We start from the raw sequence: 13,564 nt of genomic DNA on the forward strand, positions 1-13,564 counted from the left end.
ATAACTGCCACACAAGGAGCATTCATACTTTCATCATCTTAGTATTTTCTTTGGCTGTTTCCACAAGCTGTGGCTGTAACTCCTCCAGTTCTTTCTGCATGTCGGCCACCTACACCAAAACACAAAAGATCGAGTTAGCTGTTGATAGAAGCTTTACAATGCCGTCAAGTGTTAACAACGCACCTGAGATGCAGCAAATGCCAGCTTCTCCAGACCTACTTCATAACGATGCTTGTTACGCATCACCTGCAACGGATCACAGATAAACTGTTAGGCTGGATTTCAACACCTACATTACATAAGATTGCATGTTACCAAGCAGCCATAACATTCTTTACCAGTATTTCAAAATAATAGTTAGACACTATGACACATAAATCCACTTTTGTAAGAAAAAAAAGAACTGACCAAAGCTTCTAACTTTTATAAACATCCCGATAAACGGAATACTAAGAATTGACATGGAAGAAAATGGTTTTGCCAGGAGTGTGGTTTAATGAAACTAGCAAAAAGATATGCGATGAAATGCTTGAGTAATGAGTAAGTAACTTTTGAGTAACTTTACCCGTGCAACTAAAACGAATGACACACCTCGTCTTGCTTCTTTCCTAGTAGTGTTTTTAATGAAGAAATCAGCTCCAGATATGATGTGGGAGTCACATAGTTATGTCGGCCGAGTTTGTCAAGATACCTTGCACAATAAAGAAATACACAAGCAAAACGTGTGTTACCCTAATTTAAAAGCAAAAATCACACAGTATAGTTCTATTGATAAGTAACTCATACCAGCTCTCATAACAGTTTGGAAGAACTTAAAATATATAACCAAGGGAACCCGCTTAATGCATGGTTAAATAGCTTAATCAGTTTGGAACACTGTTGTAACAAGTGCTGCGACTGAAACATCGGAAACTTTTAAAATGCGTCCTGTTACCTTTCAGACAAGTTTCGAGCACTGGTGTGGAAGTACTGGCAGATAGGCACAACTTCTTTGCGCTCATTGTCAGTCATTTCCACGTCTTGAAGGAACTTGTTAGCCACCATCTCAAGTGCATCTTCAGGCCACGGCTAACCAAAAATAAAAATAAAAAACAACAACACAGCTTGTACCTCATAACTATTTCGATTGTAGCTTATCTCGTTATTTTTATCAACAATGTTTCTCATTCACAAGGTACGTAACACTGAAACAGAACACTGCACTGATAGCAACTTTACAGAGGTTTGGAGCTAAACGTTGCTACTTGCTATGGAAGATAAGGAAACCATTTTGAGAAAAGGACAACGGCGTTAATTTTCCCTGAGAGTGCTACTGTTTATTTAACGTAGCGTTATACAAGTAGTCTACAAGAGTGATATTACCTGAAACCAGTCAATGGTGCAGCAGTTGATTAGTGCTGGGAATTGCCTGAGTCTGTTTCTGAATGCATCACCAATAGGACTCATGCACAACATAATATGAAGGTTTTCTTTACAACAATTCACAAAGAAGTTAAACAGTGCCAGAGGTGAGAATTCGGCATTCTTGTCTTCGGCTTGCGCTTGAGCTGCTGGACGGACGCTCTAAAGAGAGAGGAACATGCCTAGTCATAGTATGCTACTACTGGGAGGAAAATCACTTTCTCAACCTTTTAAATTCTAACTGAAAAATACGATTTGATAAGCTAGAGGTACCTCATTGAGTTCAGCTTTTTCGTCGACTGCAAACAAATTAGGTACTTCACCAGTGTTAAGTAAGCTGTCAACATCTTCCAAGAATGACTCCTCTTTAATCTGGGTGTCTGTTAACAAGAACACTGTGGGTTTCATCTGACATCCTGCACTCTTCAGCATCGTCTAAAGACAAACAAAATAATGCATAAGTTGATGACACAATGCGCATGCTTTTACCACAGAGTCAGTGTATCCCTGACCTTAATGTCTTCACGCCATTCAGGTAAACCATAACTCTTTGAGATCTCCGGTTGGAAGACATGGAAATCAGCAATAGCTGCCGCCAGGCGGGAGAGAGACTGTCTGCCACTACCTCCTACTCCAACTAACAAAGCATTCCCTCCTGGTTGCTTCAAAATACGACTGATGCGGACCAGATGCTCTAACACATACCTGTTATAATCACAGAAAATTAACAACAAGGAAGTAAAATCAATTCGAAATAACAGAGCAATAAAATTGAACTGGCTGGCCAATCAATGATTGGCTTGAAGAATGCAAACTTGAACACCGATATGGTCTACATCTACATTGGGTTCCCAGACAATAGTACACAGAAGCATATCACCTATGCTTCTGTAGTACAATAATGAAGGAACTGTATCTGACCTGAAAATAACCAGGTTCATCTGTGTCTTATGTGTTTGGTTATATTCTTCCAGACACTGCTCTACAATCTTGTAAAGTTCATCAATAGATTCCACTTCTTGGTACATGCGATCCTCGCCGATCTGAAAAGGTTAAAATAGCACTGACTTGTCGTTTGGTTTACAGTGAGAGTGTAATAAGCCTCACAGGAAGTAACGATTACTCTAAAGGGCTTAAAATGTTTAACATAATTGTTTAATCTCAATTCAGGAAAATGACGCAAATGAACTACAAAGAGATCTCAAAACTCAAGATACACACAAGTCATCATCACAAGTCATCATACACACAAACTAAAGCAATAGTTTGCTCCCTGAAATGTGATTGGTCCATTTATCCAATGTTATATAGCCTTAAACTTTGTTTGACGGAAAACAAACTTTGATTCAAAATTCAACGAACGACTATACAGCAGTAGTCATTCATCGTTTAGCCTGGCGGTAATTACGTATAAAATATGTTATAATTAAGCAATCTGTTTGTCAGAGAGCTTACCGCGTCAGGGTTAAGAAAATCACAGAACATCAGACTTCTCATGTCATCTTCAGAGGCCTGCATAGACAATAGCATTTACTTAACCTGTGATAAGTCACTGTCAGCCAGTTCTACAATCACAAAAAACCAACGAAGAAACAAAAAACTGTAGGTCATGATTTATTTTGTTACCGTTTTCTGGTCAGAGGACAAGTGCTTGAAAAGAGAGTCAAAATCATCTTTCAGGTGCTCTTTGGTGACTTTCTTTAGTAAGCTACATAGAGAGAAAATAAAAACAATCATTCAGACAAAGTTGATATGTAACATTATTATATGGCTCTGTCTCACAAGGACTGGGAACTACCAAATTGACGAATTTGATCGGCTGAAATCGATATTGAAAACGGTCTTGACTTCCCATCTAGACCGGCATCTAGACCGGTAATGTTTTTAAAAAGTTGCAAACTAAAATGCAAAGTCATTGACTATTTTCATCTAACAATATTTATTTATGGAAGTGCCAAAAAGCATGATGAAAAAAAAGATTAAAGAGGACGAGCAAACTTTGGCAAAATTAAATTCAGCTCATCGCCGTTCGCAAGCAAAATGTCAGTTAGTCAGGTTAGTACAAACCAGTCACATTAAACGAATTAAATTGTTTTTGTTTGCGCCATATGATAAACATCTTATTAACCAAGCTTAGTCGGTCTACATGGGAGAACCTTGACCTCGGTCGTGTGTACAGACGTCACTGCGTTCGATCTGTACTCACGACCTCGGTCAAGATTCTCCCATACAGACCTTCTGCATGGTTAATAAGAGGTAATAAATAAATGATTCAGACCTACCTGTGCAACCAGGCCCTGTCATTGTCCTCTACCAGGCGATCATAATAAACACGATACACCTCATGAACCCACAATCTGAAACACATAAAAATTACGTTTTACACTGTATGGCTGAAAATTACTTCAGCGAGTCTAAGAGTAAGTGTGCAGCACCGCAAATGATCCCCAGACCGGAAATGATCCTCAAATTGGGCCGCAAATGATCCCCCATGTGGACTGCAAATGATCCCGCCGGAAAAGGAGGAATTGCATGGAGTTTGGTTCCATGTTTTAAATTATTTATTTTATTTTCATCATTCAAACGATAACTTAGAATAAATGTAAAGAAAAGATACTTACAACGTAAGCTACAATTTAAACATAATTCTCATGATAAATAATTCCATCTCATTTTCTCTAGACAATTCTGCTGCAAAATCACGGTAAAAATAAAAGCTCGTAAACAGCGCAACCATTTCCTCAACTGGATCGATCTACAACAATAATAGCTTAATGCTACCATAACGAAGACATAAAAGACTTGTAGTCCGCATCTCAACACTCCAAGCCGGTTTGGCTTTCGCATCTGCAATTTGCAGCCATAAATTCCATAGTGATGATGTAAACGTGAACTGAATCTGGACAGGAGCGCTGATTGGTTGACTTGCGTAGTATTTTGAGCGATCTAACACTTAACTTCATTCTCCCGTGTGAAACATATGGGGAAAACCGAGAAACTGGATATCATTACGAACTAAAAAAGGAATGGCAGCCATGAGCCGTTTTCGTGTAGGATTTCCAGACCAACGAAGTCCTGCTTTATGGACAACGTAAAGCTGATACATAGGTTACACCACTACAACCCGATATCCGTTATAATTTCTTGCTACCAACTTTCAAAATCGATAACAAGAGTACCCTGCGCATCAGAAGGGTTTTTTATTTCGCGTGATTTACCAAAACTGGAAACCGCACCTAGGGTATGACCAAACGTGCAGGCGAGAAAAGTAGTAAATAGAGATGCAGAATAATGATTGATCTATCTGACTATCCGTTCGCAATTTTCGCTTCTTTAAATTGTTATGAAATGTTATGATTAACAAAGCCGATTACAAGGCATTCCGCAAAGCTTCGACGGTAACCTAAATCTATTTTTTATTTTCATTAGCTTAAACAGCGCTTTTGAATTTTGGCGCTATTATTATTACGATTGTTATTTTTATTGTTACTATTATACTATTATATAGTTTGCTATTATTATTATTATTATTATTATTATTATTATTATTATTATTATTATTATTATTATTACTGAGCCAAGAAGTGGGCCTGCATATAGCTACAGTGTATTTTTAAAGTAGAGTTTTTGCCATTTAAATGTGTAGAGTATTTTTTACTATTCTTATTTAAATTTTTTCGACAAATGACAATAGACAAATTTATAAGGATTGTAAAGAATGAGTGTAATTTGTAATTCGTTTGTAAGTTAGTATTTCCCTGACATATATATTGTCCAAAGAATTTTTACAGTTGTAATTTTTTATAAGTCACTATTAAACATTATTATTATTATTGTTATTATTATTATTATTGTTATTATTGTTATTATTGTTATTATTGTTATTATTATTATTATTGTTATTATTGTTATTGTTATTATTGTTATTATTGTTATTATTGTTATTAGTGTTATTAGTGTTATTATTATTATTATTATTATTATTATTATTATTATTATCATCTATCCGAAGAACTATTCATCATGAGAATTATATGCCATTCCTCGTTTTCCGACGGGATCATTTGCGGTCCAATTTGGGAACCACTTCCGGTCTGGAGATCATTTACGGTGCTGTACAGCAGTCAGATTAATTTTGCATTTTTTTAGTTGTACTGCAGTGTATTGCAGTGGTCATGCGCGGCGTATATAATTTTCTTAGAAAGGAGTAATCGTACGAAAGCAAGTGCAGTATTTTAGCTTTTGCTAGATAGCGCGCGTTTGAGTGACCCGATTTCGGAATAGGATATATTTAAAATTATCCCAGAATAGTCATTCCGTCCGTAAGTCAATGGAACGATCATTTTGTCTGTGACTAAGGCAAGCCGTTGACTGTTGCGGGGCGTTTATAAGGCGTAGAATTCTTTTCCCTTTAGAGTGATCATTTTCGCAACCGGACAACTCAACTAGCTGTTCTTAATGTCTGACACCACAGGAGGCCTAGGTGGTAAACATCCATTCTTTTTTCGCATTCTTGCAACAACCATTTCTCTTAATAGTTTATGTTTCGAAGCAGCTCCTTTCTTGCTGATTCGCCTTTTCTTCGCACATCAATGTTCATTTCACCCGCGGGTGTCGTTGTGGAATAAGGCCAATTGGAGGTACCCGTACTTCTCTAGCGTCTGTCGATGTTAAGCTTGATCATTGTGATTTTAATGACGCAGCTAATTAGACTTAGACACAAGTCGAGCGGCGAATACCGAGTTAAGAGCGAGAGGATGTAAGTTCAACTTGTTGATTGTGATTCTGAATTACGCAGGCAATCGGAGGATGTCTCTAGCTGTCGTAAATACAGGTCAGCCAATTTTTATGCCCTTTCCTCAATTTGTGAAAAGTTAAGAGGTAGTGCACAATTTGAAACATGGATAAAGAGCATTTATCTTTATACCTGCTTAGCGTTTTCTTGTCAGTGAGAGCATCCTTTTTTATAAGAAGAACCCCACGGATCACCCGAGAGAAGTCTCTCAAGTTAAAGGTGTAGTGGGACTTGGCTGGAGTGGGCAAAAGATTAACCATCGCTTGCTTGTACACCTGGACAGAAGAAATAATCATGAGCCAACGAATCATGATTTAAATGAGAACTTGATTATCACGTGCAGACGACATGCAATATCACGGTGTTTAAAACAAACAGACTTCCTCTAAAGCTTTTGGGATACATTGTTACCTCCATTGTGGCTCCGACAATCATAGATCCCATGGTATAGACATCATTGGGAAATTCATTGCTCTGTAGAAAACACAAACGATTACGAAGAAATTGTTAGACATAATTCTTACATCACTGCGCTTCTTGCGAACGTAATACTTACTAGAAATGATCTACTTTAGCTATTAATTATTTTTTGCCGCGCAAGTTTAAGCTAGTGTTGATGTCCACATATCAAAGGGGGAGATTTAAAAGGTACAGACTGCTGCTGTTTTTGAGCTTGTTAAAGAAAAACGCTTTTTACTTCCCTGCCCTGTTGATGAAGAATTTCAACGTTCTGAGTTGGTCAGACACTGTTTAATATCTGTAACCACAACGTAATATCCTGCTTTAAGAACGAAACACATGGTTTGACTCCATCTAAAACTTAAACATACATATATACATACATACATAACTTTATTTTGACTCGAATTTATATAGGGGAGCTAAAATGCTAATATCTTAAAGTAATGATTACAATCTACTATTAAGACCCGATTCATAAAATGTACCATGTCTAGTGGGACCTCTCTGAGATAAGGGAATGTCATCCCCAGGGGAGAGACAATTGGGTAAGCTAGCTTCTGAACTAAATCGTCAATACGTTTAAAGAAGGAATTGTTTATTTTTGAAGAGTAAGAGCAATAAACCTACTCTGAAATAGAAGTTGACGATAGAGGAGAAAATCCTTGTCATAGTGTCATCACCAAACGTGGCAACTGAGATCACATTGAAGTGTCTTAAGAAGCGAGGAGTGATGGGGTTTCTACCACCTCCAGGAGGACCCATGGCACACACGAACTGAAGGTCAATCAGTGCCAGTTTAGACGTGTCCTTACGGTCATACCAGTTCCCATGGTCCAAGTACTGACGAAGAAGTTCGATTGGAGGCTGGGCACCATACTTTTCTAGAGCAGGCATATTTACGTCATCCACGAAAATTATAAACCTGTTGAAATAGTAAAACCACGGTGAAATGTTGATGATAACAGAGAATCTGTGTCGTTAATTACATGGAAACATTAACAGCTAGTAAACGCATACCGTTTCCCTACTGGTGGACCAAACACTCCTTTTCGTCTCTTATCCAGTTTAGACATGATTATGTCCTACAAATGTTTAACAGAAGTACCAGTTATTTCTTTTCCGGGAGGAAATAGTTCTGGGGAAAGAACTAAAAAGTACTCGTTTGAGCCCAGCTAGATAAATGCACAGACAAACATTGCAGTTACCTGAGTCTGGTTAGCACTCGTCTGAGCAGAGAAATTAACGAAGGCAGGAATATACGCATCTCTGTTGATTCCATTCATGAGCTTGTCCTTGATATAAACTGACTTTCCAGTTCCAGTGGGACCAACGAAAAGCAGGGGTTTGTTATTGTTAAACATGATCTCCATTAGGTGTGAATAGCGAGCTGTGTCCATAGTAGGTACAATGATATCGCTGATCCGCTGGCCTTTCCCCCCTGCTACACCTTCCTTGATAGTCTTTGTCCAGGGAAGCCAGTTACCACGACCCTTACGCTAAAGGCACAAGAAAACCTAGTTCAATTATATATTCTATCGCTAAGTAGAAGTGAGTACACCTTATGTGTCCCATACCAAAAGGGCTGATGATGAGAAAAAAACACTGTGGGGGATTAATACTAAATAAATACATTACATTACCATCATTGATGTTTCATACCTCAAATAAGTAGTCATAGACTAATCCTTCATTTGGAATAAGTGCTTCAATCTTTCCCACCAGCGAGGGAATAGCATGCTCTTCAATTTTTCCTGCCATTAGATCTTTGAAAAACGTATCAAATTTGACTCGACTGTCTGTATCCACACAAGCGCCCACTGACCACACCAAGGCAAACATGAACGATGACTGCAATCAATAAAACACACCTTTAATACACAATCATCACCATGATATTACCGCTGAACACATTAGTGCGACAAAACAACTTACAATCAACCATGACTTCATGTATTTGTTATCCTCTGCAGGGATGTCTTTCATGAGAATTTCCACCAAGTTCATAAGCGAGCGAGCGAGATTACTGTCTTGCAAGGACACAGGCTCCTATTCGACATCAAACACAACAAATACAAAAACAATTTTAACAACTTTCACAAGAAAGCATGTTCGAATCAGTAAATGCTCAAGAATTCTTGGAAACGACTTGTAAAAAGCGTTAAAAATTCATACGAAGAATTTTCTGCTTACAATACAATAACCAGACTGATGAATTGTGTTAGGTTGATAAAGAGTCTGACAAGAAGAGATACCAGCATTTTCAAGATCAAAAGTACCAAAAAAAGAAAGGAAAATAATAGACAAATACTGAACAATCTGTGTGCAACCAACGTAACCAGACATGTAGAAATGACAGCTGGTCACATTTCATTGACACTGAGAAGATCAATGCGGTAGGTAGCACTCACCTTACAATGCTTGCGTAAAAAAGTGATAGAAGCAGGTAACGCCCAGTGGAAGAGCGCCATTATGAGTTTTCCATGCTCGCTGCTGAGCTCGTCAGGCAGAGTGTTACACCAGGATTGTAACACAGGCTCCCAGCCCAGGGAGCTGGGCTCCAAGTAGATCATACCACATCGGCTTACTGTGGCCGGCTGGATAGATACAACCATTACAAGTTAGCATGATTCAAATAAATCAAGTTAGGTTTGATCTCTTGTAATCAGTGTCAACTAGATTTTATCGTTTTTATATTATGCCCAATTACAACATCAGTATTTTGAATCACAACACAGCTTATAAGTTCATTATCAATTAAGTGCACAAAACAAAGAAAAGCAAAACGAAATCAGGCTTAAGAAACAGTTATGATACCACAACCGCCTTACGTAAAGATCACCACCAAGTTAGGCTTACTTACTATTTTTATATTCGCTGAGTTTGCAGATACTTACAGAGGCTTGTGATAAATCCCTACATTCGAAGATCAAGCTCATCACATTTGACAACTGAATTATCTCTCCACTCATCAAACAGAGCTAAAAACAAACAAACAAAAACAGTGAGAAATTACAAAGTCATGGGTGAAGCTGTCTGTAATGTGCGTTTATTCAAACCTTCTTGTTGTCATCTAGAACAGTGTTCATGCTCTCAATCCACAAGGTGTCAATAGGTCCATCAAAAATAACCCACTTCTTGATATCAGTTTGATCCGAAGCGTACTCACGGAACGTGTTGGCCACAATACCATCCGTCCACTGTAAAAAAATCACCTACATTAAGAACTATTACATAGCACAGTTTGAACTTCAAGAAAGAAAGAAAAAACGTTTGAGTCAATGATTCAGATACGACAAGGGAGAGAAATGAACAACTGAGGGTTTAAAGTACTTGCACTAACCTCGTGCGAGACAGGATCAAACTGACCAAACAGCTGTCCCATAGTAATAGCCTTTGGGTTTATTACACGAAACCACACCTAACAAGAAAACAACATCCCGTGTTACTGCGCCTCTCAAAAACATGCGGGCTCTAAACTTCAAAGCTCAACCGACAAATGCATTTTTTCCACCGTCAATCAAATGTTGGCGGCTCCTCCTAGCTTCCGACTATGTTGTCTGAACTGTGCTCAACGATTTGATTTGATTACCGCGCGCTCGGCAGTAGTCGGAAGCTGGGAGGAGCCGACAAACATTTGATTGAAGATCGAAAGGAATTTCAGTTACAATTGCATTGTTTACCCATCTCAATCTCTAAAGTCTTTCGTTTTCATACTGAAAAGAGGTTCGTGTTTAAGATACCTAGGTCCTCTCAATTGAACTGTGAGGTACCTCTTATCGGAACTAACATCATTTCGCTCAAACGGAAGCTAAAGCTATTTAAAATGATGATTCAGCATATTGTAAAAGGAACAGCTCAATTAAAATTTTAATTTTAATCGAGCTTTTCCTTTCACAATACCCCTTCGTAAGGGCTTTTAAGCACTTACGAAGGGGATCTGTAACGCGATCTGTAAACAATCTTAAAACTCCATTTTGTCCCTTAGCGACTGGTCAACGTTCCTTTACTTATAGAGGGGTTGAAATTTGGAACGGTCTCGGCAATGACGTGAAGACTATAACTAGCTTAGATGTATTTAACCGTAGCATTTTAAGGGAGTATTTAGCTAATCTAAGCTAATGAATTAATTAAATAATTTATTTATTTATTTGTTTATGTATGTATGTATGTATTTATTTATTTATTTCAGTTATTTACAATTAAATACTAGTATATTATTGGCAGAGCTCCAGCGGCCCGAAGGGCCGCCAACAGAACTATAGGAACGACTATAAGAGCAAAACTCTTTTTTTTATGGTCAACATAGCTTGCGGCGTGGATCGCGGGAGCGTGCGCCCAACGACGACGACGACGACGTCGCGCAACATGGCGGTCATACTTTTGGTCGAACGAGGCATGCAGCCTTGGTTTACAGCGTACATATTTGATATTGGACATCCATATTATGGTCAATTGACAGTTCTCAAAACATGGTATCCGCTGACCAGCATCACGTGACCTTATCGTGGGCTCAACTTTAGAGCTCATCGAGTTCATATGTTTTTTAAAGTTGACCGCTGACCAAGTACTGGTTTTCGAATGGATCGCGGGCTCACGTCAGGTTTATTTTGTTATTAAGGGCCGGGTTGTTTGGAAGGTATACAAATGTTTTTCACAGCTTTTGTTTCGTGTAGTTTGAGATTATTGAAACTCAAAACAGAAGGCCTAACAAATAGGCCTAAATATATTCTGCTCAAAAAATGTTAAAAAGTTGCTTAAAAAAATCCCAAAACTTGCTCAAAAGTTGCTTAAAATCGCAAAAGTTGCTTAAAAATTTTTTATAGTTGCTCGTGTTTTGGTGTCTTTTGGACTCCACATGTTTCAATTGTAACCTGGATTGGATCTCTTTGATGTTGTTCTTCATCGGATTCTTCATTGTCAGAAGAAAGCGCCTTGCCCTCCGCCATTTTTGAGCTAGTTGTACCATATTTGGAATATTAACACGGAATACCCATTCTGGAAATGGAGTTACATCCAGCATATTCATATTTGGAATCATAGTTAGTAGAGGGCAATGGTTATGAAACTAGGCAAACTTCAAAGGGTTAAACAATAGCGCGGTCTCCGATGTTGAACAGACCCGTCACGTGACGCTGACCGTGCACAAGTTCATTCACGATGGCGGACAGTACAGACAGTCTGTTTCTGTGGGGAGACGATTTTGTGGCCATTTTGGACGTTTTGGAAGACACTGAGGAAGTTGAGGAACAATTTGCGGTCACAGTTAGAAATGTAAGTTGAAAAAATAGTGATTTTGAGTCGCAATTTCGCATTACTGTTCTTAAATTTGCTACGCATAGTCTGCTCGACTCGTGTAAACAAACGAAATCCAACAAATGCTCACGCAAATATTAAGCTTATATATTGCTTTCCTTCGATGAAAATCTCCTCTAGGACTCTTTGAAACAAGGAGTACTTATATAAAAGCTTCGTTGTTGGAATCTATCAACACCGATCGAAAAGCAAAAGAGTTTCTAGTGAACTTCTTGTGAGTTTCCAAAGAAAACGTGCTAAAATATCAATTACTTATGAATGTGACTTCGAAATAGTGAAAATATGCCAAAAATATGCTAGCTTTTAGAAAAGATGCTGTAAAGTTGCTCACTCCGAAAACCGCCCTAGGAAAATACGCGCGCTGAATGGTTTCTAGAACTCGATAGAAACACAGAACTAGCACGAGCTGTTGCCGTAATGATGGCGCCAGTAAAGAGAATTTACATTTTGATGATCAAACTAAACAAGTTGTTTCCCTTTTTTTGGTCGCGGTGTTTTCTAAAAGAAATAGAAACCATGTTCTCCATGTTTCTACCGAGTTATGGGAGCATTCGTGAAAGTTTGGGAGAACTCGAAAAAGCTGTGGAAGCACTTGCCTACGGCTCGTGTTCCACAGCATTTCTCGTTCTCCCAAACTTCCGCTCGAGATTTCTATGGGGTGATAGTTGATAAGGCCGAAGGCCGAATCAACTATCACCTCATAGAAATCGAGAGCGAATCTAATTGTTTTAGTAGAGTTCTAACTTAAATTAACGCAAACAATGGTTTCCAAATATTTTTCCACGCATTAGTGAACTTTACCCTTTAACAAAATCGCACGTATTGAATTGTCCTTGATAAATTTGCGGTTGTTTACGCGCGCGCACCTGTTTTTCAATAATTTCAAGTTCTTTTTTAAATTTCAAGTCATGAATCCGTTTATGTCCTTCTTTTGGTCTTCTCAGGAATTTAATCATGCATTTACATCTAAACTTTCTTCCAAAACTTCGGAAAAGCGATAAAAACGTCGCATTTCGTGGACGACCGACAGCCACTGCACTCTAATGGCTGATAGTATACGAGTAGCTCAACCAATCAGATTGCAGCATTTGCACTAGTATACTAGTAGAATTCTACTAAAACTCGATAGAAACACGGTACGTGTTTTCTATTTCTTAAATGTTAGGGGAAATAAATATTGTTCGTTATGAAATCTTTAGAAAGCTTGAATTTATTTCTTGCTACTACAGTAAAACTCATTGAACTGTTTTTAATTCTGTGTAACTTTTCAGTATGCATAACTTTTTGATTAAGTGTTCGCTGTAACCCATGCCTATAGTTCAGTACTATCTTTTGTGGGTAGTTAGGTTGGTTTTATAAGACAGAGATCAGTTTTACAGTGGTATCGATATCTTTTATTATAGCCTTATGGCATTTTTAGATAGGAAAATGCCTGATCATTTACCTTGTTTACATTTTCATCATCATAACCCCTGTCTGTCAGTACATTCAGTGTCTCAGCCAGTACTTCTAGTACCTTAGTCTTCCCGGAGAATGGATCGCCTACCATCATAAAGCTACAAAATAAATACGGTTAGACCATTATACAGTACA

At 38.2% G+C, this 13,564-nt stretch overlaps 1 protein-coding gene across 1 annotated transcript in view; it reads right to left on the minus strand.

Moving 5' to 3' along the window:
• The window catches only part of LOC145497880 (dynein axonemal heavy chain 12-like), a 97,812-nt gene that overhangs the window by 30,402 nt on the left and 53,846 nt on the right, over nucleotides 1–13,564 (minus strand). The window contains exons 37-59 of the mRNA XM_081477740.1: nucleotides 13,416–13,527; nucleotides 9,999–10,076; nucleotides 9,715–9,855; nucleotides 9,553–9,636; nucleotides 9,067–9,252; nucleotides 8,591–8,704; nucleotides 8,318–8,506; nucleotides 7,864–8,154; nucleotides 7,676–7,740; nucleotides 7,286–7,580; nucleotides 6,608–6,670; nucleotides 6,329–6,471; nucleotides 3,684–3,758; nucleotides 3,028–3,109; nucleotides 2,857–2,913; nucleotides 2,323–2,444; nucleotides 1,914–2,106; nucleotides 1,675–1,836; nucleotides 1,363–1,563; nucleotides 935–1,068; nucleotides 592–691; nucleotides 184–246; nucleotides 29–109 (exon numbers count right to left, since the gene is read on the minus strand). Of these exons, the coding sequence (XP_081333866.1) occupies nucleotides 29–109; nucleotides 184–246; nucleotides 592–691; nucleotides 935–1,068; nucleotides 1,363–1,563; nucleotides 1,675–1,836; nucleotides 1,914–2,106; nucleotides 2,323–2,444; nucleotides 2,857–2,913; nucleotides 3,028–3,109; nucleotides 3,684–3,758; nucleotides 6,329–6,471; nucleotides 6,608–6,670; nucleotides 7,286–7,580; nucleotides 7,676–7,740; nucleotides 7,864–8,154; nucleotides 8,318–8,506; nucleotides 8,591–8,704; nucleotides 9,067–9,252; nucleotides 9,553–9,636; nucleotides 9,715–9,855; nucleotides 9,999–10,076; nucleotides 13,416–13,527 (3,031 nt within the window). The remainder of the gene's footprint in view (nucleotides 1–28; nucleotides 110–183; nucleotides 247–591; nucleotides 692–934; nucleotides 1,069–1,362; nucleotides 1,564–1,674; nucleotides 1,837–1,913; nucleotides 2,107–2,322; nucleotides 2,445–2,856; nucleotides 2,914–3,027; nucleotides 3,110–3,683; nucleotides 3,759–6,328; nucleotides 6,472–6,607; nucleotides 6,671–7,285; nucleotides 7,581–7,675; nucleotides 7,741–7,863; nucleotides 8,155–8,317; nucleotides 8,507–8,590; nucleotides 8,705–9,066; nucleotides 9,253–9,552; nucleotides 9,637–9,714; nucleotides 9,856–9,998; nucleotides 10,077–13,415; nucleotides 13,528–13,564) is intronic.

This window comes from Orbicella franksi, chromosome 9 (assembly GCF_964199315.1).
Source record: "Orbicella franksi chromosome 9, jaOrbFran1.1, whole genome shotgun sequence".
NCBI classification, from domain to species: Eukaryota; Metazoa; Cnidaria; class Anthozoa; order Scleractinia; family Merulinidae; genus Orbicella; species Orbicella franksi.